The sequence below is a fragment of the Petromyzon marinus genome, assembly GCF_048934315.1.
Source record: "Petromyzon marinus isolate PM22_M1 ecotype Great Lakes invasive population chromosome 70 unlocalized genomic scaffold, UKy_Petmar_22M1.pri1.0 chr70_unloc.2, whole genome shotgun sequence".
NCBI classification, from domain to species: domain Eukaryota; kingdom Metazoa; phylum Chordata; class Hyperoartia; order Petromyzontiformes; family Petromyzontidae; genus Petromyzon; species Petromyzon marinus.
In genome coordinates, this window is record NW_027422604.1 from 868,982 (window position 1) to 893,930 (window position 24,949).

General features: G+C 50.5%; 1 protein-coding gene across 1 annotated transcript in view; it reads right to left on the reverse strand.

Moving 5' to 3' along the window:
* LOC142908107 (histone demethylase UTY-like) overlaps positions 1 to 24,949 on the reverse strand; it is a 163,249-nt gene that overhangs the window by 93,567 nt on the left and 44,733 nt on the right. The window contains exons 4-5 of the mRNA XM_076058334.1: positions 18,772 to 18,821; positions 5,052 to 5,110 (exon numbers count right to left, since the gene is read on the reverse strand). Coding sequence (XP_075914449.1) covers positions 5,052 to 5,110; positions 18,772 to 18,821 — 109 coding nt within the window. The remainder of the gene's footprint in view (positions 1 to 5,051; positions 5,111 to 18,771; positions 18,822 to 24,949) is intronic.

The window sequence follows — 24,949 nt, forward strand, 5'->3', positions numbered from 1 at the left end:
AGTGTGTGTGTGTGAGTGTGTGTGTGAGTGTGTGTGTGAGTGGGTGTGTGAGTGTGTGTGTGTGAGTGTGTGTGAGTGTGTGTGAGTGGGTGTGTGTGTGTGAGTGTGTGTGTGAGTGTGTGAGTGTGTGTGTGTGTGAGTGGGTGTGTGAGTGTGTGGGTGTGCGAGTGTGTGTGTGAGTGGGTGGGTGAGTGGGTGGGTGTGTGTGTGGGTGGGTGTGTGAGTGGGTGGGTGTGTGAGTGGGTGTGTGGGTGAGTGGGTGTGTGAGTGGGTGTGTGAGTGTGTGAGTGTGTGTGTGAGTGGGTGGGTGTGTGAGTGGGTGTGTGTGTGAGTGGGTGTGTGAGTGTGTGGGTGTGTGAGTGGGTGGGTGTGTGAGTGGGTGGGTGTGTGAGTGGGTGGGTGTGTGAGTGTGTGAGTGTGTGGGTGTGTGAGTGAGTGTGTGTGTGAGTGTGTGGGTGTGTGAGTATGTGGGTGTGTGAGTGTGTGGGTGTGTGAGTGTGTGGGTGTGTGAGTGTGTGGGTGTGTGGGTGTGTGAGTGTGTGGGTGTGTGAGTGGGTGGGTGTGTGTGAGTGTGTGTGAGTGGGTGGGTGTGTGAGTGTGTGGGTGTGTGAGTGTGTGGGTGTGTGAGTGGGTGGGTGTGTGAGTGGGTGGGTGTGTGAGTGGGTGGGTGTGTGAGTGGGTGGGTGAGTGTGTGTGAGTGTGTGTGAGTGGGTGGGTGTGTGAGTGGGTGGGTGTGTGAGTGAGTGGGTGTGTGAGTGGGTGTGTGAGTGGGTGGGTGTGTGAGTGTGTGGGTGTGTGAGTGTGTGGGTGTGGGTGTGTGAGTGTGTGAGTGTGTGGGTGTGTGAGTGGGTGGGTGTGTGAGTGGGTGGGTGTGTGAGTGGGTGGGTGTGTGAGTGGGTGGGTGAGTGTGTGTGAGTGTGAGTGGGTGGGTGTGTGAGTGGGTGGGTGTGTGAGTGGGTGGGTGTGTGAGTGGGTGGGTGTGTGAGTGGGTGTGTGAGTGGGTGTGTGAGTGGGTGGGTGTGTGAGTGGGTGGGTGTGTGAGTGGGTGGGTGTGTGAGTGGGTGGGTGTGTGAGTGGGTGGGTGTGTGAGTGTGTGGGTGTGTGAGTGTGTGGGTGTGTGAGTGTGTGGGTGTGTGAGTGGGTGGGTGTGTGAGTGGGTGTGTGGGTGGGTGTGTGAGTGGGTCGTGTGAGTGGGTGGGTGTGTGAGTGGGTCGTGTGAGTGGGTGGGTGTGTGAGTGGGTGGGTGTGTGAGTGGGTGGGTGTGTGAGTGGGTGTGTGGGTGTGTGAGTGGGTGGGTGTGTGAGTGTGTGGGTGTGTGAGTGGGTGGGGTTTGTGTTGTGTGTGGGTGTGTGAGTGGGTCATGTGTGTGAGTGGGTCATGTGTGTGTGTGGGTCGTGTGTGTGAGTGGGTCGTGTGTGAGTGAGTGGGTGGGTTGGTGTTGTGTGTGTGGGTGTTGGTTGTGTGTGTGGGTGTTGGTTGTGTGTGTGGGTGTTGGTTGTGTGGGTGTTGTGTGTGGGTGGATTGTGTGTGTGTGTGAGTGGGTGGGTCGTGTGTGTGGGCGTGTGAGTGGGTCGTGTGTGTGGGTGGGTGGGTTGGGTGTTGTGTGTGTGGGTGTTGGTTGTGTGTGTGGGTGTTGGTTGTGTATGTGGGTGTTGTGTGTGGGTGTTGTGTGTGGGTGGATTGTGTGGGTGTGTGTGTGGGTGTGTGTGTGGGTGTGTGTGGGTCGTGTGTGGGTGGGTTGGGTTTGTGTTGTGTGGGTTGTATGTGGGTGGGTTATGTGTGGGTTGTGTGTGTGGTTTTGGTTGTGTGTGTGTGTGGTTGTGTGTGTGGTGGGTGTGAGTGGGGGGTGGGTGTGTCGAGGATAGGGCGGGGTAGAGGGTAGGGTAGTGGGGATTTACGTGTGTGTACGTGTGTGTGTGTACGTGTGTGTGTATGTACGTGTGTGGGGAGCGGTGGTGCAGCGGTTAGCGCTACGCTGCGCTACGAACCCGGCGACCCGAGTTCCATTCCCGCTCACGGCCACCAACACCACCAGTGACGATTATCTGAACCGGTCCTGGACCTCCCCTAGGTCGACTCGACCTCAAACGAGTACCTGGTGTAGCGGTGTGTAGTGAACATCGCTGGCACTGGGGAGACAAAGGCGGCCGGGCGTGGTGCTGGCCACCCACCCCCTCGTGTGCCACAGTGCCGGTAGCCTTCACAGCTGCTGCTCGCTAACAGCACTTGCCCCTACAGCCTGTTAGAGGCTACACGGGGGACCTTTGTCTGTGTGTCTATAGGTGCTGCTCGCTACTCACAGCACTTGCCCCTACAGTCTGTTAGAGGCTACACGGGGGACCTTTGTCTTTCGTTTGTGTTCGTGGTTGCCGTTAGCGAGCAGCAGCAGCAGCAGCTGTGAAGGCTACCGGCACTGTGGCACACACAGAGGGGGTGGGTGGCCAGCACCACGCCCGACCGCCTTTGTCTCCCCAGTGCTAACGATGTTCACTACACACCGCTACACCAGGTACTCATTTGAGGCCGAGTCGACCTCGGAGTGGACGGGCCAAGTCAACACAATTGCACACACACACACAAGACAAAGGTCCCCCGTGTAGCCTCTCAACAGACTGTTGGGGCAAGTGCTGTAAAGCAGCACGGATGCGACGGGGTTGGTGGACGACGCCCGGCCGCCTTTGTCTCCCGCCAGTGCTGGCGATGTTTACTACCGCACACACACACACACGCACCCTGACCGCACATTCACCACTGCAGGTGCACCCTCAAAACCGCTCACCTCGTTGGAAGGGGGCTAAAAGACCGCCAACTAACTATGCCAACTTTTGTATTTATTTCACCAGGTGTAAAAGGAAGGGCCGTTAAAAGGCCCCACGTGAATTCTTGTCGAGCAGCGGACATCCCTAGCCATCAACAACGATAGCAAGCTCAACCACGTGGTGGCTCCATCATCATCATCATCATGTGGAAATGTAGAGTGGCAGCATCCACAAACACTCTACATACTTCCTGGTTCTTTCGGTACAACCACAGGCAAGACTGCCTCAGCAGTGTTTTCTTTCTGCGAGTACTATTCCGCTACTTGATGTTATTTCACACGTGCCAGGCGTTGATGCCCCCCACCGAGTTGCCGTGCCAGTCGCTCTCGTTCAGAGTCCCTGACCTGGCCATCACCAACCATAGGTGCTCAACCACGTGGCACATCTTCATCACCACGTGGGAATGTATATCGGCGGGTCAAATACCCCGTGTGTGTGTGTGTGTGTTGAACTTCTTTCGCAACGTACGTAGCCAACCGTGCTGTGTGTGTGTTGACCTTCTACACAGTACGTAGCCAACCGTGCTGTGTGTGTGTTGAACTTCTACACAGTACGTAGCCAACCGTGTTGTGTGTGTGTTGAACTTCTACACAGTACGTAGCCAACCGTGCTGTGTGTGTGTTGAACTTCTACACAGTACGTAGCCAACCATGCTGTGTGTGTGTTGAACTTCTACACAGTACGTAGCCAACCGTGCTGTGTGTGTGTTGAACTTCTACACAGTACGTAGCCAACCGTGCTGTGTGTGTGTTGACCTTCTACACAGTACATAGCCAACCATGCTGTGTGTGTGTTGACCTTCTACACAGTACGTAGCCAACCGTGTTGTGTGTGTGTGTTGAACTTCTACACAGTACGTAGCCAACCGTGCTGTGTGTGTGTTGACCTTCTACACAGTACGTAGCCAACCGTGTTGTGTGTGTGTTGAACTTCTACACAGTACATAGCCAACCATGCTGTGTGTGTGTTGACCTTCTACACAGTACGTAGCCAACCGTGTTGTGTGTGTGTTGAACTTCTACACAGTACGTAGCCAACCGTGCTGTGTGTGTTGAACTTCTACACAGTACGTAGCCAACCGTGCTGTGTGTGTGTTGACCTTCTACACAGTACGTAGCCAACCGTGTTGTGTGTGTGTTGAACTTCTACACAGTACGTAGCCAACCATGCTGTGTGTGTGTTGACCTTCTACACCGTACGTAGCCAACCGTGTTGTGTGTGTGTTGAACTTCTACACAGTACATAGCCAAACGTGCTGTGTGTGTGTTGAACTTCTACACAGTACGTAGCCAACCGTGCTGTGTGTGTGTTGAACTTCTACACAGTACGTAGCCAACCGTGCTGTGTGTGTGTTGAACTTCTACACAGTACGTAGCCAACCGTGCTGTGTGTGTGTTGACCTTCTACACAGTACGTAGCCAACCATGCTGTGTGTGTGTTGAACTTCTACACAGTACGTAGCCAACCATGCTGTGTGTGTGTTGAACTTCTACACAGTACGTAGCCAACCGTGTTGTGTGTGTGTTGACCTTCTACACCGTACGTAGCCAACCGTGTTGTGTGTGTGTTGAACTTCTACACAGTACGTAGCCAACCGTGCTGTGTGTGTGTGTTGAACTTATTTTACACAGTACGTAGCCAACCGTGCTAATCGGAGGTGTGGGAAATGCACGACGTTGATTCTGAATGTGGAGGAAAAGAAACGGAGGACCCAGAGAGAAAATCCACGCGGCCACGAGGGGAAGAGGGAGGGAGGGAGACGGGAAAACTCCAAATACACAGCAGCAGCAGGCGTCAGGGGTCGGGATCGAACCCACGACCTCTTGCGTGCCAGGCGAGGTAGTCAACATCTCTTAGCCACCGTGATTATGAGAAAGAGAGACGCAGACTCCAAATATACAGCAGCAGGCATCGTCAGGGTCGGGATGGGAACCCACGACCTCCTGCGTACTAGGCGAGGTAGTCAACAGCTCCTAGCCACCGTGATTATGAGAGAGAGAGAGACGCAGACTCCAAATATACAGCAGCAGCAGCAGGCGTCGTCAGGGTCGGGATGGAACCCACGACCTCCCGCGTACCAGGCGAGGTAGTCAACATCTCCTAGCCACCGTCACACGATGATGATGATGATGATGCGCAAATGCCAAACAAACTCGAAAACTCGCAAACCCGTTTCGACAACATCACGGCGGCGGCGGCGCTCCGCGCCAGGCTAGGTGCACGCACGCTTACCAGTGGAACGCGTTGTAGTGGAAGTAGACGAGACCAAGGCCGTAGAGAAAGGCAGCATTCTGCGAGGAGACACGGAGGGGGGGGGGGACGTGAGACGCAGGGGACACGGGGACAGAGACACGGAGACAGGCGATACAGGGGACACGAGACACGGAGACAGGGGACACGAGACACGGAGACAGGGGACACGAGACACGGAGACAGGCGATACAGGGGACACGAGACACGGGGACACGAGACACGGAGACAGGGGACACGAGACACGGAGACAGGGGACACGAGACACGGAGACAGGGGACACGAGACACGGAGACAGGCGATACAGGGGACACGAGACACGGGGACAGGCGATACAGGGGACACGGGGACACGAGACACAGGGACAGGCGATACAGGGGACACAGGGACACGAGACACGGAGACAGGGGACACGAGACACGGGGACAGGCGATACAGGGGACACGAGACACGGAGACAGGCGATACAGGGAAACGAGACACGGGGACACGAGACACGGAGACAGTTGATACAGGAGACACGAGACACGGGGACATGAGACACGGGGATAGGGAGACACGGGGACATTGTATTTACTCTCCAACACACAGCCAGTTAGTGCTAAACTAGTAACTAAATTGGCCGCGTTTTGTTTATGCGCGACACAAACCTCCTTACCGATTGGCCGTGTCGTGTGGTGGTGGTCGTGGGTTTAACGACTCACATTGACACTGAAGCCACCCTCCCCCCCCCCCGAACAAAACCTCTTATGGATGACATTGGATCGAGGAAGCCTGCCGCTACTCCCCGTCACGTGTTCAAATGACAAATGATACCAGACGGCCCAGCTGTGTCAACTCCGCCGAGGTGGCTATGAGATGTTGACTACCTCGCCTGGTACGCAGGAGGTCGTGGGTTCGATCCAGACCCTGACGACGCCTGCTGCTGCTGCTGTATATTTGGAGTCTGCGTCTCTCTCTCTCCCATCATCATCACGGTGGCTAGGAGATGTTGACTACCTCGCCTGGTACGCAGGAGGTCGTGGGTTCGACCCTGCTGCTGCTGTATATTTGGAGTCTGCGTCTCTCTCTCTTCCCGTGGCCGCGAGGAATTTTTCTCGGGGTCCTCCGTTTTTTTTCGCCCTCCACATTTCGAAACTCGCGTTTAGTTCACGTGAGAAGGTCACTTCACGTTTAGTTCACGTGAGAAGCTCACTTCACGTTTAGTTCACGTGAGAAGGTCACTTCACGTTTAGTCCTTGTGAGAAGCTCACTTCACGTTTAGTTCACGTGAGAAGCTCACTTCACGTTTAGTTCACGTGAGAAGCTCACTTCACGTTTAGTTCACGTGAGAATCCCACTTCACGTTTAGTTCACGTGAGAAGCTCACTTCACGTTTAGTTCACGTGAGAAGGTCACTTCACGTTTAGTTCACGTGAGAAGCTCACTTCACGTTTAGTTCACGTGAGAAGCTCACTTCACGTTTAGTTCACGTGAGAAGCTCACTTCACGTTTAGTTCACGTGAGAAGTCCACTTCACGTTTAGTCCACGTGAGAAGGTCACTTCACGTTTAGTTCACCTGAGAAGCTCACTTCACGTTTAGTTCATGTGAGAAGGTCACTTCACGTTTAGTTCACCTGAGAAGCTCACTTCACGTTTAGTTCATGTGAGAAGGTCACTTCACGTTTAGTTCACCTGAGAAGCTCACTTCACGTTTAGTTCATGTGAGAAGGTCACTTCACGTTTAGTTCACCTGAGAAGCTCACTTCACGTTTAGTTCATGTGAGAAGGTCACTTCACGTTTAGTTCACGTGAGAAGCTCACTTCACGTTTAGTCCACGTGAGAAGGTCACTTCACGTCTAGTTCATGTGAGAAGCTCACTTCACGTTTAGTTCACCTGAGAAGGTCACTTCACGTTTAGTTCACCTGAGAAGCTCACTTCACGTTTAGTTCATGTGAGAAGGTCACTTCACGTTTAGTTCACGTGAGCTCACTTCACGTTTAGTTCACGTGAGAAGCTCACTTCACGTTTAGTTCACGTGAGAAGCTCACTTCACGTTTAGTTCACGTGAGAAGCTCACTTCACGTTTAGTTCACGTGAGGAGCTCACTTCACGTTTAGTTCACGTGAGAAGGTCACTTCACGTTTAGTCCACGTGAGAAGCTCACTTCACGTTTAGTTCACGTGAGGAGCTCACTTCACGTTTAGTTCACGTGAGAAGGTCACTTCACGTTTAGTTCACGTGAGAAGCTCACTTCACGTTTAGTTCACGTGAGAAGCTCACTTCACGTTTAGTTGACGTGAGAATCCCACTTCACGTTTAGTTCACGTGAGAAGCTCACTTCACGTTTAGTTCACGTGAGACGCCCACTTCACGTTTAGTTCACGTGAGAAGCTCACTTCACGTTTAGTTCACGTGAGAAGCTCACTTCACGTTTAGTTCACGTGAGAAGGTCACTTCACGTTTAGTCCACGTGAGAAGCTCACTTCACGTTTAGTTCACGTGAGAAGCTCACTTCACGTTTAGTTCACGTGAGAAGCTCACTTCACGTTTAGTTCACGTGAGAAGCTCACTTCACGTTTAGTTCACGTGAGGAGGTCACTTCACGTTTAGTTCACGTGAGAAGCTCACTTCACGTTTTGTTCACGTGAGAAGCTCACTTCACGTTTAGTTCACGTGAGAAGCTCACTTCACGTTTAGTTCACGTGAGAAGCTCACTTCACGTTTAGTTCACGTGAGAAGCTCACTTCACGTTTAGTTCACGTGAGAAGCTCACTTCACGTTTAGTTCACGTGAGAAGCTCACTTCACGTTTAGTTCACGTGAGAAGCTCACTTCACGTTTAGTTCACGTGAGAAGGTCACTTCACGTTTAGTTCACGTGAGAAGCTCACTTCACGTTTAGTTCACGTGAGAAGCTCACTTCACGTTTAGTTCACGTGAGAAGCTCACTTCACGTTTAGTTCACGTGAGAAGCTCACTTCACGTTTAGTTCACGTGAGAAGCTCACTTCACGTTTAGTTCACGTGAGACGCCCACTTCACGTTTAGTTCACGTGAGAAGGTCACTTCACGTTTAGTTCACGTGAGAAGCTCACTTCACGTTTAGTTCACGTGAGAAGTCCACTTCACGTTTAGTTCACGTGAGAAGCTCACTTCACGTTTAGTTCACGTGAGAAGCTCACTTCACGTTTAGTTCACGTGAGAAGCTCACTTCACGTTTAGTTCACGTGAGAAGCTCACTTCACGTTTAGTTCACGTGAGAAGTCCACTTCACGTTTAGTTCACGTAAGCTCACTTCACGTTTAGTTCACGTGAGAAGCTCACTTCACGTTTAGTTCACGTGAGAAGCTCACTTCACGTTTAGTCCACGTGAGGAGCCCACTTCACGTTTAGTTCACGTGAGAAGCCCACAACAGCCGAATGGCTCACAGGGCTATACCAAATAAATGAAACTATGAACTATGAAATGAACTTCGCGTTTAGTACACGTGAGAAGCCCACTTCGCTGGGCTATCATTTGTGAGAGCCACGTAGCTTGTGAGAAAAACAGCTACAGAGCCCAGGGGGTCCTTACCGGGTAAATCAAATAGCTTAGTTATGGTATGGGTCTCTATGAGTATGGGTCTCTGTGGGTCTCTGTGGTTGTATTCGAGTCTCTGGATCTCTGCTAGTCAAATGGGTCTCTATGAGTATGGGTCTCTGTGGTTGTATTCGAGTCTCTGCAACTATGAGCAAAATGGGTCTCTGAGTATGGGTCTATATGGGTCTCTATGGGTCTCTGTGGTTGTATTCGAGTCTCTGGAACTATGAGTAAAATGGGTCTCTGAGTATGGGTCTATATGGGTCTCTATGGGTCTCTGTGGTTGTATTCGAGTCTCTGGAACTATGAGTAAAATGGGTCTCTATGAGTATGGGTCTATATGGGTCTCTGTGGTTCTCTGTGGTTGTATTCGAGTCTCTGGAACTATGAGTAAAATGGGTCTCTATGAGTATGGGTCTCTATGGGTCTCTGTGGTTCTCTGTGTGTCTCTGTGGTTGTATTCGAGTCTCTGGATCTTTGTGGGTCTCCGAGTATGTGGGCCTTACCTGGTTCATTCCAGATTTAATGTTTTCGTGACTGCAAGGATCCACACTCTATGGCTCTATTTTTATTTATTATTTATTTTTCCCACCTCCGTGACTTTACCGAAAGAACCAACGAGTGTGGAGCCTTACCTGGTAAAATAAAATGAATAGTTTATATTCTTTGGTTCTTTCGGTAAAGTCACAGAGAAAGAAAATAAAATGAAACTAAAAATAGTTCAGAATGTATACATTGGCGCCCTCTCGTGGCGCACAGCGGACAGTAGCTGCCAGCCACGCTGGGCGGGGCTCGGGACATTCGCCACAAAACTCAATCACTCTTTAAAAACAAAGAGACAGAGGGGGGAGAGAAAAAAACTATAAACTATTTTTGTTATTTTAACTAGGTTGTAAGAAAGCCCTAAAAGGAGCTGCTGCTATGTAGGAGACTTTCTTTCCAGAAGCCTAACCAGGCTATCACAAGTGATAGCTCAACCACGTGGCATCATCATCATGTGGACATTTATATAGCAGCTAAAACACTCTAGATACTATCTCACTAGATTATATGTAACCAGGTAAGGCCCCCTGAGCTGCTGCTAAGTAATCGCTTTATTTTCCAGAAGGCAACCAGGCTCTCACAAGTGATAGCTCCACCACGTGGCATCATCATCATCATCACGTGGACATTTATATAGCAGCTAAAACACTCTAGATACTATATCACTAGATTATATGTAACCAGGTAATGCCCCCTGAGCTGCTGCTGCTAAGTAATCGCTCTATTTCCCAGAAGCCAACCAGGCTCTCACAAGTGATAGCTCAACCACGTGGCATCATCATCACCACGTGGCATCATCACCACGTGGAAGTATTTAGCAGCCACGACACTCTCTGGATACTATCTCACTAGTTTTTATCTTATTCGGTTTCATTTAACTCACTGTCTGTTGTTGTCCGTTGTTGTATCCTCAAATCGTGTAACTCAATTGTAACCCACTTCCAAATGTGGTATCGACTGCAAACTTGGTATACTTATGTCATACCGATGACAATACTACATTCATCTTCTTTGGTTCTTTCGGTAAAGTCACGTAGAATGAGAATTAAATAATAATATTTAAATGCTAAATTCTATGCTAATTCATTTATCAAGGGGTGCCTCTGCAGATGTGTATGCTTTAACTTTTAACATAACTATTTCTGTGACCAGTCACAAGCTAATCATTCAGCCATTTCAATGCTAAATTATATGCTAATTCCTTTGTCAAGGCGCTTTGTTTCCTCTCACACAGCTTAAAGGTCGTGATCTGAACGTGGCTCTTTCACTCCAGCGCTGTCCTACCAGACAGTCTCGTCCCTTCACCTGATGAAGGCCGCTTGTGTTGTGGCCGAAACGTCGTGAGAATATTATTGTGTTATTTTATTTTATCAATTTATTATTTTATTTTCATTCTACGTGACTTTACCAAAAGAACCAAAGAAGATGAATCATTGCAGTCACGAAAGCTTTAAATCGAAATTTAATACTATATTCTATCATAAACAAATAAACATATTTGTTAAACATTCTTTTTTACGTTATGTTTCGGCCTGGGTTTAATTGTCCGCGCTCAACTGACGTTGCCTGTGATTGGCCACGGTCCCCTTACGTTATGGCAAGCTTCGGGGCCATTTCCTGGAGTCGTGGAGTTCTGACATTACTAATACGGTACATTTCATTAAAAGCGTGTTTTTTAAAAAAGTATTTTTTAAATATTACTTATTTACTCGGTAAGCCCCCACTGAGTTACTGCCATGTCGCAACCTCTATTATTTCAGAATCGTACCTGGCCATCACCTCCTCACTCACACACACTTACTTCCTCACACACACATACTCACCTCCTCACACACACACGCAATCACCTCCTCACTCATACACACTTCCTCACACACACACACTCACCTCCTCACATACACACACACTCACCTCCTCACACACACACGCAATCACCTCCTCACTCACACACGCAATCACACAACACAACAACTTCCATTCACCACTAAGTGGCGGTGACGTCACCACGACGCTTGTGCCAGGCTATGTGCGCCTTGAGGCCATGTGAAGTGTCGAACGCCCGCGGGCAGGAGGTCACGGGGCAGACCCAGGTGCCACGGGTCGACTGACTGAGATGACTGGCTGGTGCAACACCTGTGCCCCCTACTGTGCCAACCTGCTGTGCTTTAGCCACCCGGCGCTCCGCTCGTTGTTGTGAGCGTCGCTCCTCCACCCTCCGTTGTTGTTGGAGGGCGACTACCTCCAACTGCCCAGTAGCGTCCTTCACGAGCCTCCTCCACAGAGGCCGATCTTGACACCGCTGGTACCGGTCATCGGCAAGTCCACTCAGCTCCACGTCCTCCTGTACCACGTCACTCCATCTCTTCTCTAGCCCATACCGCGCCCGTTTAGCCCCCTCGATCTGGCCGAACAAAAGCTGTTTCGGCATGCGGTGGCTGGGCTTGCGGGCTACATGACCCAGCCAACGCAGCCTTGCCTGCCGGAGGAGCTCACCGATGGGACCTTGCCCAGATCTTTCAAGGATTTGTGAGCTCCTCACACAATCCAGCCTGCAGGTTTAACCGAGGATGGATCGTAGGCAGGCTAGCCTAAATGTTTATAACCGGCGAAGATGTTCCATTAGGGGGGTCCACGTTTTGCAAGCGTAGAGAAGGGAGGGAATGACCGTGGCCAAGAAGACCTGAAGCTTAGTGCAGAGCGACAGACCAGGTAGCTTCCACACAGCGTTACGCAACCGATGAAAAGATATTGCCACTCGACTGATTCGGAGTGAGACCTCTACTGTTAAACTGGAGCTGGTTATAAGCACACTGCCCAGGTATGGGAAACTCTCCACTCTCTCCACAACTGCCCCATCAGCGATTGGGAGTTGTGGGGGTGGAGTGTCCGATGGTACAAAATACCCAGGCAGGTGCTTAGTTTTGGTGGGGCTGATGGTAAGGCCCCACCTCTTAGTGGCACGCTCCACTCTCAGCAGCAGCGTCTCCAACTCCTCCTCTGACTGAGCAGCTATTACCAAATCATCAGCATACATAACGTGGTTGAGCAATAGGGAGCCATCCCTTGACCGCACCCAGGCATCGATCAGCCTCCCATTATATCTGTACCATATGGAGATTCCCCCGGTACAGCTATTGAAGGCTTCACGAACTACGTGGTCAAAATAGATGTTAAATGATGTGGGAGCCAGAGGACATCCCTGTCGCACCCCAAGGTGTACAGGGAATGGCTCTGACTCCCGGCCACGTAGTTTTACCTGGGCCCGCTCACCATCATGAAGATCCTTAATGATCGTGAGCAGAGGGTCAGGGACTCCAAAAGCACGAAGAACGACCCAGAGCCCAGGCCTACTGATGGTATCATAGGCCTTGACCAGGTCAATAAAGCAGAGATGTAGGTCTTGTTGGAATTCCCTACAACTCTGCTGTAGCAGACGGACAGAAAATATGGCATCTGTGCAGGACCGCCCTTTCCTGAAACCGCATTGAGGCTCCGCAAGCCTCTCCTCAGTGTGACTGGCAAGGCGATGTTGAATAATCCTTGCCAGGACCTTTCCCGGCACACCGAGGAGTGAGATGCCCCTGTAGTTGTTACAGTCTGTGCGATCCCCCTTCTTAAAGAGGGGGACCACCAGGGCATCCTTCCAATCCTGCAGAACCCGTCCATTGGTCCAGACTGTTGCTATGATGTCATATAGGGCAGTCTGTGCACAAACGCCACAATCCCTCAGCATTTCGCTTGGGAGATCATCTCTACCCGGTGCCTTTCCTGGTCTCAGACTCCGGATCGCCTTCAGTACTTCCTCAACAGATGGCACCTCAGCCAGCCACTCACAGGGGATGACTTCTTCCAATATTTGAGGCACCGCAGCCTTAGCAGGGTCATCCTCACTTTGTGCCACGATGTTTTCCTGGCTGAGGGATTTTCCCTCCCCCAGGACCTCACAGAAATGCTCAGCAAATCTGCAAACCTGTTCCTGGGGGTCAGAGATTGGATCACCGTTTTTTCCACCGAATGATGGTAATAGAGTTAAATAGAGATTTGTGATCACGGGCCACTGAGGCAGACTCCATCTCCTCAGCATCTCCTCACTCACACACACCTCCTCACTCACAAGCACCTACCTCCTCAATCACACACACACTCACCTCCTCACTCACACACACACACTCACCTCCTCAATCACACACACACTCACCTCCTCACTCACACGCACTCACCTCCTCACTCACACACACCTCCTCACTCACAAGCACTAACCTCCTCACTCACACTCACCTCCTCACTCACACACACTTATCCTCACTCACACTCACTCACATCCTCACTCACACTCACCTCCTCACACACACACACACACACACCTTCTCACTCACACACACTCACCTCCTCACTCACACACACTCACCTCCTCACTCACACGCACTCACCTCCTCACTCACACACACACACTCACCTCCTCACTCACCTCCTCACTCACCTCCTCACTCACCTCCTCACTCACCTCCTCACTCACCTCCTCACTCACACGCACTCACCTCCTCACTCACACGCACTCACCTCCTCACTCACACGCACTCACCTCCTCACTCACACGCACTCACCTCCTCACTCACACTCACTCACCTCCTCACTCACACGCACTCACCTCCTCACTCACACGCACTCACCTCCTCACTCACACGCACTCACCTCCTCACTCACACGCACTCACCTCCTCACTCACACGCACTCACCTCCTCACTCACACGCACTCACCTCCTCACTCACACGCACTCACCTCCTCACTCACACGCACTCACCTCCTCACTCACACGCACTCACCTCCTCACTCACACACACTCACCTCCTCACTCACACACACTCACCTCCTCACTCACACACACACTCACCTCCTCACTCACACACACACTCACCTCCTCACTCACACACACACACGTCCTCACTCACACACACACTCACCTCCTCAATACCAATACCCGCCATTTCCCACTGACGGTGACGTCACCACGGCGCCTGTGCCAGGCTAGGTGCACCACTTCGAGGCTACCACGTGAAGTGTGGAAGGCTCTCTGCTGGCAGGAGGTCACGGGACAGACCCAGCAGGTGCCATGGGTTGGCTGACCGAGTTGACCACTGGTAGATGCACACACACCAGCTGATACCCACCTACTGTGCCAGGCTAGGTGCAGGAGGTCACGGGACAGACCCAGCAGGTGCCATGGGTTGGCTGACTGAGTTGACCACTGGTAGATGCACACACACCAGCTGATACCCCCCTACTGTGCCAGGCTAGGTGCAGGAGGTCACGGGACAGACCCAGCAGGTGCCATGGGTTGGCTGACCGAGTTGACCACTGGCAGATGCACACACACCAGCTGATACCCCCCTACTGTGCCAGGCTAGGTGCAGGAGGTCACGGGACAGACCCAGCAGGTGCCATGGGTTGGCTGACTGAGTTGACCACTGGTAGATGCACACACACCAGCTGATACCCCCCTACTGTGCCAGGCTAGGTGCCTCCACTCACTCGCTCACCAACACTGCACGCCACCTTACTATTCCCCTCCTCCCATCATCATGAAGAGTGGTGTACAGTGTATAGTGGTGTACAGTGTATAGTGGTGTACAGTGTATAGTGGTGTACAGTGTATAGTGGTGTACTGTGTATAGTGGTGTACAGTGTATAGTGGTGTACAGTGTATAGTGGTGTACAGTGTATAGTGGTGTACAGTGTATAGTGTACATTGTGTAGTGGTGTAGTGTATAGTACTGTACAGTGTGTAGTGGTGTGCAGTGTATAGTAGTGTACAGTGTATCGTTGTGTACAGCGTATAGTGGTGTACAGTATGTAGTGGTGTACAGTGATTGGTGTATAGTGGTGTACAGTGTATAGTGGTGTACAGTGGTGTAACGTGTGCAGTAGGGTACAGTGTATAGTGATGTGCGGTGTATAGTGGTGTACAGTGCATAGTGGTGTACAGTGTATAGTGGTGTGCAGTGTATAGTAGTGTACAGTGTATAGTGGTGTACAGTGTATAGTGGTGTACAGTGTATAGTGGTGTACAGTGTATAGTGGTGTACAGTATGTAGTGGTGTACAGTGCTCGGTGTATAGTGGTGTACAGTGTATAGTGGTGTATAGTGGTGTAAAGTGCACAGTAAGGTACAGTGTATAGTGATGTGCGGTGTCTAGTGTACAGTGCGTAGTGGTGTACAGTGTATAGTAGTGTGCAGTGTATAGTAGTGTATAGTAGTGTACAGTGTATAGTAGTGTGCAGTGTATAGTAGTGTACAGTGTAGTCGTGTAGAGTTGTACAGTGTATAATGGTTATAGTAGTGTACAGTGTATAGTGGTGTAGTGTATAGTAGTGTACAGTGTAGTGTTGTACAGTGTATAGTGTTGTACACTATACTCCAGCCCCTTGGTGTTAGTTAGACTTTTAACCCTTATTATTATAGTAAGACTTGTTTAAAACTTATTTAAAATTTTTAATTCCTATATGTTGAATGTATGCACCATCCTGCCAAAGTAAATTCCGTGTCGGTGTGAACTTTCATGGCGAATAAAACCCTTTCTGATTCTGATGGTGGTGTATAGTAGTGTACAGTGTATAGTGGTGTATAGTAGTGTACAGTGTATAGTGGTGAAGTGTATAGTAGTGTACAGTGTATAGTGGTGTACAGTGTATAGTGGTGTACAGTATACAGTTGTGTACAGTGTATAGTTGTGTACAGTGTATAGGAGTGTATAGTGGTGTGGTGTAAAGTGTACTAATGTAGTATATAGTGCATAGTAGTGTATAGTGGTGTAGTGTATAGTAGTGTACAGTGCATAGTAGTGTATAGTGCTGCAGTGTAAAGTGTACTAATGTAGTATAGTAGTGTATAGTGGTGTGGTGTATAGTAGTGTATAGTGTTGTAGTGTACTGTATAGTGGTGTAGTGTATAGTGGTGTAGCGTATAGTGGTGTAGCGTATAGTGGTGTAGTGTATAGTGGTGGTGTATAGTGGTGTAGTGTATAGTGGTGTAGTGTATAGTGGTGTAGTGTATAGTGGTGTATAGTGGTGGTGTATAGTGATGTAGTGTATAGTGTAGTGTATAGTGTAGTGTCGTGATCCCATCTGTAAAGGACGTGATCCCTGACATGCAATACCCCGGCGTCTACAAACTAAGCTGTGTCGGCGGCAGTAGTTAGTGAGGGAAAAAAGTATTTGATCCCCTGCTGATTTTGTACGTTTGCCCACTGACAAAGAAATGATCAGTCTATAATTTTAATGGTAGGTTTATTTGCACAGTGAGAGACAGAATAACAACAAGAAAATTCAGAAAAACGCATGTCAAAAATGTTATAAATTGATTTGCATTTTAATGAGGGAAGAGTATTTGACCCCTCTCAATCAGAGATTTCTGGCTCCCAGGTGTCTTTTATACAGGTAACGAGCTGAGATTAGGAGCACACTCTTAAAGGGAGTGCTCCTAATCTCAGCTTGTTACCTGTATAAAAGACACGTGTCCACAGAAGCAATCAATCAATCAGATTCCAAACTCTCCACCATGGCCAAGACCAAAAAGCTCTCCAAGGATGTCAGGGACAAGATTGTAGACATACACAAAGCTGGAATGGGCTACAAGACCATTGCAAAGCAGCTTGGTGAGAAGGTGACAAAAGTTGGTGCGATTATTCGCAAATGGAAGAAACACAAAATAACTGTCAATCTCCCTCGGCCTGGGGCTCCATGCAAGATCTCATCTCGTAGAGTTGCAATGATCATGAGAACGGTGAGGAATCAGCCCAGAACTACACGGGATGATCTTGTCAATGAACTCAAGGCAGCTGGGACCATAGTCACCAAGAAAACAATTGGTAACAACACACTACACCGTGAAGGACTGAAATCCTGCAGCACCCGCAAGGTCCCCCTGCTCAAAAAAGCACATATACATGCCCGTCTGAAGTTTGCCAATGAACATCTGAATGATTCAGAGGACAACTGGGTGAAAGTGTTGTGGTCAGATGAGACCAAAATGGAGCTCTTTGGCATCAACTCAACTCGCCATGTTTGGAGGAAGAGGAATGCTGCCTATGACCCCAAGAACATCATCCCCACTGTCAAACATGGAGGTGGAAACATTATGCTTTGGGGTGTTTTTCTGCTAAGGGGACAGGGCAACTTCACCGCATCGAAGGGACGATGGGGACATGTACCATCAAATCTTGGGTGAGAACCTCCTTCCCTCAGCCAGGGCATTGAAAATGGGTCGTGGATGGGTATTCCAGCATGACAATGACCCAAAACACACGGCCAAGGCAACAAAGGAGTGGCTCAAGAAGAAGTACATTAAGGTCCTGGAGTGACCTAGCCAGTCTCCAGACCTTAATCCCATAGAAAATCTGTGGAGGGAGCTGAAGGTTCGAGTTGCCAAACGTCAGCCTCGAAACCTTAATGACTTGGAGAAGATCTGCAAAGAGGAGTGGGACAAAATCCCTCCTGAGATGTGTGCAAACCTGGTGGCCAACTACAAGAAACGTCTGACCTCTGTGATTGCCAACAAGGGTTTTGCCACCAAGTATTAAGTCATGTTTTGCAGAGGGGTCAAATACTTATTTCCCTCATTAAAATGCAAATCAATTTATAACATTTTTGACATTCGTTTTCCTGGATTTTTTTGTTGTTATTCTGTATCTCAATGTTCAAATAAACCTACCATTAAAATTATAGACTGATCATTTCTTTGTCAGTGGGCAAACGTACAAAATCAGCAGGGGATCAAATACTTTTTTCCCCTCACTGTACATTGTGGAAACTAAGCGACATGTCTCGGACCGTGTTCGTGAACACAAGGCAGATCTGTAACACGGTAGGACCAATACCTCGGCCGTGGCTGATCATTGTTTCAATGCGGTGGGCTCACACGAAATTGATTTCTCTAAGACGAAGGTACTTTTGCAAACCCACCGGCTATCAACAAAGATTTGTTCATGAAGCCATCCATATACATATATAGACACGGACACAATTTCAACCGAGAAGATGGGTACAGACCTAGCAATCATTGGAAGGACGTCATCAACCAGTTTCGGTCATGGCTGGCTGTGATGTTCACTTCCTGCCACCTTCCGATGTTAATTTTTTTATTGTTTCCCCGTCGTTTCGGCTCTCCGATTTCACATCAGCAGGTTGCATTTCTCGCGCCAGCGTGCCCACCTACGGACGCCGGCCACTGCGATCTGACATGAACACGCTAATCTCTCGCATGTACATGCTAACTTCTCACATTAACATCACTAGCCCCCCGCCCACTTCGTTGACGACCCTAGGACTACACCCTATAAAAGAGTCTGCATTCAGCAGCTTTCCCCCCTTCTTTACTCCGGATGACGATCGCTCGTGATGGAAACATCATAGTTTTTTGTTATATTATCTACGTGACTTTACCGATATGCCCAAAGAATATAGTGTATAGAGTAGTCGTGTATAAATGTAGTAGTGTATAATTTAACAGTGTATAATGCAGTAGTGTTTAGTGTGAACGTGGTAGTGAGCATGGCAGTGAGTGTGGCAGTGAGTGTGGTGTCAGCGTGGTTGTGAGCGTACCTTCCAGTAGTCGGGCTGAGTCGTGTAGTACTTCTGATACGCGGAGAGAGCTGTGGGGATATAATGCACAGGGTCATGCAACACGGCCAACACACGGCAACGCAGCTATCAATTCACCCACCCACTCACCCACCTAGCCCTCTAGTCACCCACCCAGTCACCCAGCCACCCACCCACCAAACCAGCCACTTACCCACCCACCCACTCACCCAGCCACCCACCCAGCCAGCCACTCACCCACCCAGCCAGCCAGCCACTCACCCACCCACCCATCCACCCACCCACCCAGCCGGCCACTCACCCACCCACCCAGCCGGCCACTCACCCACCCACCCAGCCGGCCACTCACCCACCCACCCAGCCGGCCACTCACCCACCCACCCAGCCAGCCACTCACCCACCCAGCCAGCCACTCACCCACCCACCCAGCCGGCCACTCACCCACCCACCCACCCAGCCACTCACCCACCCACCCACCCAGCCAGCCACTCACCCACCCACCCAGCCAGCCACTCACCCACCCACCCAGCCAGCCACTCACCCACCCACCCAGCCAGCCACGTAGCCAGCCAGCCACTTAGCCAGCCAGCCACTTAGCCAGCCAGCCACCCACTCACCCAGCCACCCACCCACCCAGCCAGCCAATCACCCACCCAGCCACTCACTCACCCACCCACCCACCCAGCCACTCACTCACCCACTCATCTATCCACGTACACAGCTAATCACCCAGCCATCCACGTACTCATCTATCCACCCACCAAACTAGCCACTCACTCATCTACCCAACCACCCAACGAGGCTACGGTCCATGAATCCATACAGCCAGACACTCACTTATCCATATCGCCACCTCCACCCATCCAGTCATATACCAAGCAAAACAATAACACCCGCTTTCCGCCACTAAGTGACGGTGACATCACCACAACGCCTGTGCCAGGCCAGGTTCACTTTGAGGCCACGTGAAGTGTCGAAGGCTCGCTGACAGGAGGTGACGGGACAGTCCCAGCAGATACCATGGGTTGGCTGACTGAGATGACTGGTAGATTCACCACCGGATGTGCTCCCTACTGTGCAAACTCGCTGCATTTTAGCCGCCCGGTGCTCCGCTCGTTGTTGCGAGCGTTGCTCCTCTGCCCTCCGTTGTTGTTGTTGTTGGAGGCCTCCCACTACCCAGTAGCCGCAGCAGCGTGCTTCACGAGCCTCCTCTCCTCCATAGAGGACGACCTTGACACCGCTGGTACCGGTCAATGGCAAGTCCACTCAGCTCCCACCCGCCCATCATAACCACCCAAATAGTCACCTAACTAGTCACTGGGGCTCCTCGCTCACCAGTGAGTGAGTCACTGGGGCTCCTCGCTCACCAGTGAGTGAGTCACTGGGGCTCCTCGCTCACCAGTGAGTGAGTCACTGGGGCTCCTCGCTCACCAGTGAGTGAGTCACTGGGGGCTCCTCGCTCACCAGTGAGTGAGTCACTGGGGCTCCTCGCTCACCAGTGAGTCACTGGGGCTCCTCGCTCACCAGTGAGTGAGTCACTGGGGCTCCTCGCTCACCAGTGAGTGAGTCACTGGGGGCTCCTCGCTCACCAGTGAGTGAGTCACTGGGGGCTCCTCGCTCACCAGTGAGTGAGTCACTGGGGCTCCTCGCTCACCAGTGAGTCACTGGGGCTCCTCGCTCACCAGTGAGTGAGTCACTGGGGCTCCTCGCTCACCAGTGAGTGAGTCACTGGGAGTCCTCGCTCACCAGTGAGTGAGTCACTGGGGGCTCCTCGCTCACCAGTGAGTGAGTCACTGGGGCTCCTCGCTCACCAGTGAGTCACTGGGGCTCCTCGCTCACCAGTGAGTGAGTCACTGGGGCTCCTCGCTCACCAGTGAGTGAGTCACTGGGGCTCCTCGCTCACCAGTGAGTCACTGGGGCTCCTCGCTCACCAGTGAGTGAGTCACTGGGGCTCCTCGCTCACCAGTGAGTGAGTCACTGGGGCTCCTCGCTCACCAGTGAGTGAGTCACTGGGGCTCCTCGCTCACCAGTGAGTCACTGAGGCTCCTCGCTCACCAGTGAGTGAGTCACTGGGGCTCCTCGCTCACCAGTGAGTGAGTCACTGAGGCTCCTCGCTCACCAGTGAGTCACTGGGGCTCCTCGCTCACCAGTGAGTGAGTCACTGGGGCTCCTCGCTCACCAGTGAGTGAGTCACTGGGGCTCCTCGCTCACCAGTGAGTCACTGGGGCTCCTCGCTCACCAGTGAGTGAATCACTGGGGGTCCTCGCTCATGAGTAGAAGGGCTATGGGGTAACGTTAGGGTAGAGGGATATTACTACCGGGTAGTCGTTAAGGGGGGGTGCCAGGGTGGCTAGGGAGATGTTGACTACCTCGCCTGGTACACAGGAGGTCGTGGGTTCCATCCCGACCCTGATGACGCCTGCTGCTGCTGCTGCTGCTGTATATTTGTATGTGGCTAGGAGATGTTGACTACCTCGCCTGGTGCACAGGAGGTCGTGGGTTCCATCCAGACCCCCACGCCTGCTTAATATTTGGAGTCTGCGTCTCTCTCTCCCCCCCGTGGCCGCGTGGATTGTTATCCGGGGCCCTCAGGTTTGTTGCCCCCCTCCACGCTCGGAATCAACGTCAAAGCGCTCTCAAGAGTATTCGACCGCTGCTATAAATGTCCACGCGGCGATGACGATAAGCCGCCACTGTTGCTGGGCTATCTAGTTTGCGATAAGCCAGCTCAGTGGTGGTGGTGGTGGTGGGGGGGGGCCTTGCCTGTTCAAGTAAAATTACAAAAAAAAAGTGAAATAATTCTCAAACTTTTTTTTTAAGTTACTGCGTTCGCCCGTCCTTGTTGAGTTGTGTTTCAACATAGAAGCAAGCAAGCCCCCTGCTACCCCCCCCCCACTCCTACCAATAATATTTTCACCCAGCTGTCCATTTTGTGAGGTTCATCTTCCAGCTATCGAGCTAGCTGGTAACTTGCAAGCGACTAAAATAACGAGAACATCCAACGGACGCGTCTATCCACGCGATACAACCCCCCAGATAAACACCTGTACTCCGTATGACATTGGTCGTGAAAGCCCGCCACGTGTTGAACCGTGTCGTAATTTTCTTCGCTCGGGGTTGACTGTGGGAGGGCCCGTGTCATTTACGATCGGCGAGTGGAGATGAAAGGGTATTTGTATCGTTAACGGTTCCCGTACAGATTTACCAATGCTATCGTTGTTATTTTACATTGGCAGATTCGAACAAAACGATTATTCTCCCGCACACCTCACGATTAGCATGGTTTGGCAACAAATGGTGGCAAAGAAGTTCAACACACACACAAACACACATATAGCACGGTTGGCTACGTACGGTGTGAAATAAGTTTAGCACACACACATAGCATGGTTGACTACGTACGGAGCGAAAGAAGTTCACACACATACAATGGACACTCAGAGTTACCCTTCCCCCTGGGAACATTGCCACGTTACCCCACCCGAGGTGCACCATCACGTAACCACCCCCCGCCCAAACCCCCCCCAAGTAACTTTTAGAGACAGGAGTGAGAGACAGCTCCAGCACACTTCCGTCGTCACGTCACTGAAATCCCCCAAATCTTCCTTTCTCCATTGGGCCATTAACCTAAGTTCCCCCGCCCGCCCCCGTACATCTACAGAACGTGAAGAACCAGTGGCATCTACAGAACGTGAAGAACCAGTGGTATCTACATCTACAGAACGTGAAGAACCAGTGGCATCTACATCTACAGAATGTGAAGAACCAGTGGCATCTAGATCTACAGAACGTGAAGAACCAGTGGTATCTACATCTACAGAACGTGAAGAACCAGTGGCATCTACATCTGCAGAACGTGAGGAACCAGTGGCATCTACATCTACAGAACGTGAAGAACCAGTGGTATCTACATCTACAGAACGTGAAGAACCAGTGGCATCTACATCTACAGAACGTGAAGAACCAGTGGCATCTACATCTGCAGAACGTGAAGAACCAGTGGCATCTACATCTGCAGAACGTGAAGAACCAGTGGCATCTACATCTACAGAACGTGAAGAACCAGTGGCATCTACATCTACAGAACGTGAAGATCCAGTGGCATCTACATCTGCAGAACGTGAAAAACCAGTGGCATCTACATCTGCAGAACGTGAAGAACCAGTGGCATCTACATCTACAGAACGTGAAGAACCAGTGGCATCTACATCTACAGAACGTGAAGAACCACTGGCATCTACATCTACAGAACGTGAAGAACCAGTGGCATCTACATCTACAGAACGTGAAGAACCAGTGGCATATACATCTGTAGAACGTGAAGAAACAGTGGCATCTACATCTACAGAACGTGAAGAACCAGTGGCATCTACATCTGTAGAAAGTGAAGAACCAGTGGTATCTACATCTACAGAACGTGAAGAACCCGTGGTATCTACATCTACAGAACGTGAAGAACCAGTGGCATCTACATCTGCAGAACGTGAAGAACCAGTGGCATCTACATCTGCAGAACGTGAGGAACCAGTGGCATCTACATCTGTAGAACGTGAAGAACCAGTGGCATCTACATCTGTAGAACGTGAAGAACCAGTGGTATCTACATCTACAGAACGTGAAGAACCAGTGGCATCTACATCTACAGAACGTGAAGAACCAGTGGCATCTACATCTGCAGAACGTGAAGAACCAGTGGCATCTACATCTGTAGAACGTGAACAACCAGTGGCATCTACATCTACATAACGTGAACAACCAGTGGCATCTACATAACGTGAAGAACCAGTGGCATCTACATCTACAGAACGTGAAGAACCAGTGGCATCTACATCTACAGAACGTGAAGAACCAGTGGCATGTACATCTACAGAACGTGAAGAACCAGTGGTATCTACATCTACAGAACGTGAAGAACCAGTGGTATCTACATCTACAGAACGTGAAGAACCAGTGACATCTACATCTGCAGAACGTGAAGAACCAGTGGAATCTACATCTACAGAACGTGAAGAACCAGTGGTATCTCCATCTACAGAACGTGAAGAACCAGTGGTATCTACATCTACAGAACGTGAAGAACCAGTGGCATCTACATCTGCAGAACGTGAAGAACCAGTGGCATCTACATCTGCAGAACGTGAAGAACCAGTGGCATCTACATCTGCAGAACGTGAAGAACAAGTGGCATCTACATCTACAGAACGTGAAGAACCAGTGACATCTACATCTGCAGAACGTGAAGAACCAGTGGCATCTACATCTGTAGAACGTGAAGAACCAGTGGCATCTACATCTACAGAACGTGAAGAACCAGTGGCATCTACATCTGCAGAACGTGAAGAACCAGTGGCATCTACATCTACAGAACGTGAAGAACCAGTGGTATCTACATCGACAGAACGTGAAGAACCAGTGGCATCCACATCTACAGAACGTGAAGAACCAGTGACATCTACATCTGCAGAACGTGAAGAACCAGTGGCATCTACATCTGCAGAACGTGAAGAACCAGTGGCATCTACATCTACAGAACGTGAAGAACCAGTGGCATCTACATCTACAGAACGTGAAGATCCAGTGGTATCTACATCTGCAGAACGTGAAGAACCAGTGGCATCTACATCTGCAGAACGTGAAGAACCAGTGGCATCTACATCTACAGAACGTGAAGAACCAGTGGCATCTACATCTACAGAACGTGAAGAACCAGTGGCATCTACATCTGCAGAACGTGAGGAACCAGTGGCATCTACATCTACAGAATGTGAAGAACCAGTGGCATCTACATCTACAGAATGTGAAGAACCAGTGAAATCTACATCTGCAGAACGTGAAGAACCAGTGGCATCTACATCTACAGAACGTGAAGAACCAGTGGCATCTACATCTACAGAACATGAAGAACCAGTGGCATCTACATCTGCAGAACGTGAAGAACCAGTGGCATCTACATCTACAGAACGTGAAGAACCAGTGGCATCTACATCTACAGAACGTGAAGAACCAGTGGCATCTACATCTACAGAACGTGAAGATCCAGTGGCATCTACATCTGCAGAACGTGAAGAACCAGTGGCATCTACATCTGCAGAACGTGAAGAACCAGTGGCATCTACATCTACAGAACGTGAAGAACCAGTGGCATCTACATCTACAGAACGTGAAGAACCAGTGGCAT